Source organism: Tachyglossus aculeatus, chromosome 24, assembly GCF_015852505.1.
Source record: "Tachyglossus aculeatus isolate mTacAcu1 chromosome 24, mTacAcu1.pri, whole genome shotgun sequence".
NCBI classification, from domain to species: domain Eukaryota; kingdom Metazoa; phylum Chordata; class Mammalia; order Monotremata; family Tachyglossidae; genus Tachyglossus; species Tachyglossus aculeatus.
Window position 1 is genome coordinate 2881644 of NC_052089.1, and position 1275 is coordinate 2882918.

General features: G+C 51.4%; 1 protein-coding gene across 1 annotated transcript; it reads right to left on the reverse strand.

Moving 5' to 3' along the window:
- Nucleotides 1-41: 41 nt before the first annotated feature.
- LOC119945053 (olfactory receptor 14K1-like) lies at nucleotides 42-997 on the reverse strand. Its single transcript, XM_038766048.1, has 4 exons — nucleotides 926-997; nucleotides 569-808; nucleotides 297-474; nucleotides 42-205 (listed from the first exon to the last, which is right to left on the reverse strand). Exons 1-4 carry the CDS (start codon nucleotides 995-997, stop codon nucleotides 42-44), a joined length of 654 nt encoding a protein of 217 aa, XP_038621976.1.
- Between the last annotated feature and the right edge of the window lie 278 nt (nucleotides 998-1275).

Sequence of the window (1275 nt, forward strand, 5' to 3'; positions counted from 1 at the left end):
AGAACACAGTTCCTCTGATTCCAAGGCTTGTGTTCTTTCTGCTAATTCATGCTGCTTTTTTTCTGGGGGAATGGATGCCCCTCCAGGACCCTCCCCAGGGCGGCCTTTATGTCCCGTTTCCTCAGGTTGTAGATGTGGGGGTTCAGGGCAGAGGGCCCTGCGATGTAGAAGTCGGACACCAGCAGGTCCAGCGCTGAGGGGGAGTCTGAGGGAGTAATAAGGTAGGCAAAGGTGGCCGTGAAGAAAAAAAGAAGTGATGACAGCAAGGTGGGGCAAGGAGGTGGAGAAGGATTTGCCTCGACTCTCGATGGCCGGCATTCTCAGCATGGCCCAGGAGATATGAATATAAGAGACGGTGATGGGAGTGAAAGAGATTAAAGCGAAAACAAGCCCAATAGCAAAACTGGCATCCAATACAACGTACCTCTTAAAACGGGAGGACTTCAGCAAGGAGGGGGCATCACAGAAGAACTGCTGGAACATGGGGAACCCACAGAAAGGCATGGAGAATGTTCCTGCCATGTACATCGCCCCAAATATACCCCCGCTTGAACCAGGAGGCAGCTACCCTGTACACACAGACTGCTCGGTCCATGATGAGTTCATAGCGCAGGGGGTGGCAGATGGCAACGTAGCAGTCGTAGAACACTGCCGTGAGGACAGACAGCTCTGCAGCCACGAAGAAAATGATTAGGAAGAGCTGGGTGACACAGCTTTGTAGTGATATCAAGCTATTATTGGCTAAGGAGGTGAGGATGGATTTGGGGACAGTGATGGAGATGTAACAGACATCTCTGAAGGACGGGTTCTTGAGGAAGAAATACATGGAGTTGTGGAGGCGCCGGTCGAGGGCAGTGACAGCAACGATGAGGAGATTCCCCATCAGGGCCGCCAGGTAGACCAGGAGGAACAAAACGGCGTGCACCAGCTGCAGCTCCCAGGAGCCTTCCGAGAACCCCAGGAGGAGAAATTCCGTCACCGTGGAGACCTTAGCCATTTTCTAGGGGAATCTGTGTATAGCCCGAGTTGGCACAGAGTGAAGGATAATTACAAAAAGGGATTCGGAAAATCACCACTTTGAATTTCTTCCCTCCATCTTGTTTTCTGCCACCGAATTCTATGGTTCAAAAGCAGCATCCGGTTTTCAGAAGAACCTGGGAGGCTGGAAGATGCAATGGCTTTGGAGAAATGGGGGCCAGAAGACCCTCCTCTCCCAGACATCTGTCAATCTGCTCATTAACTCTATTTCTGCTGAGTCCTTTTTTGTGTGCCACT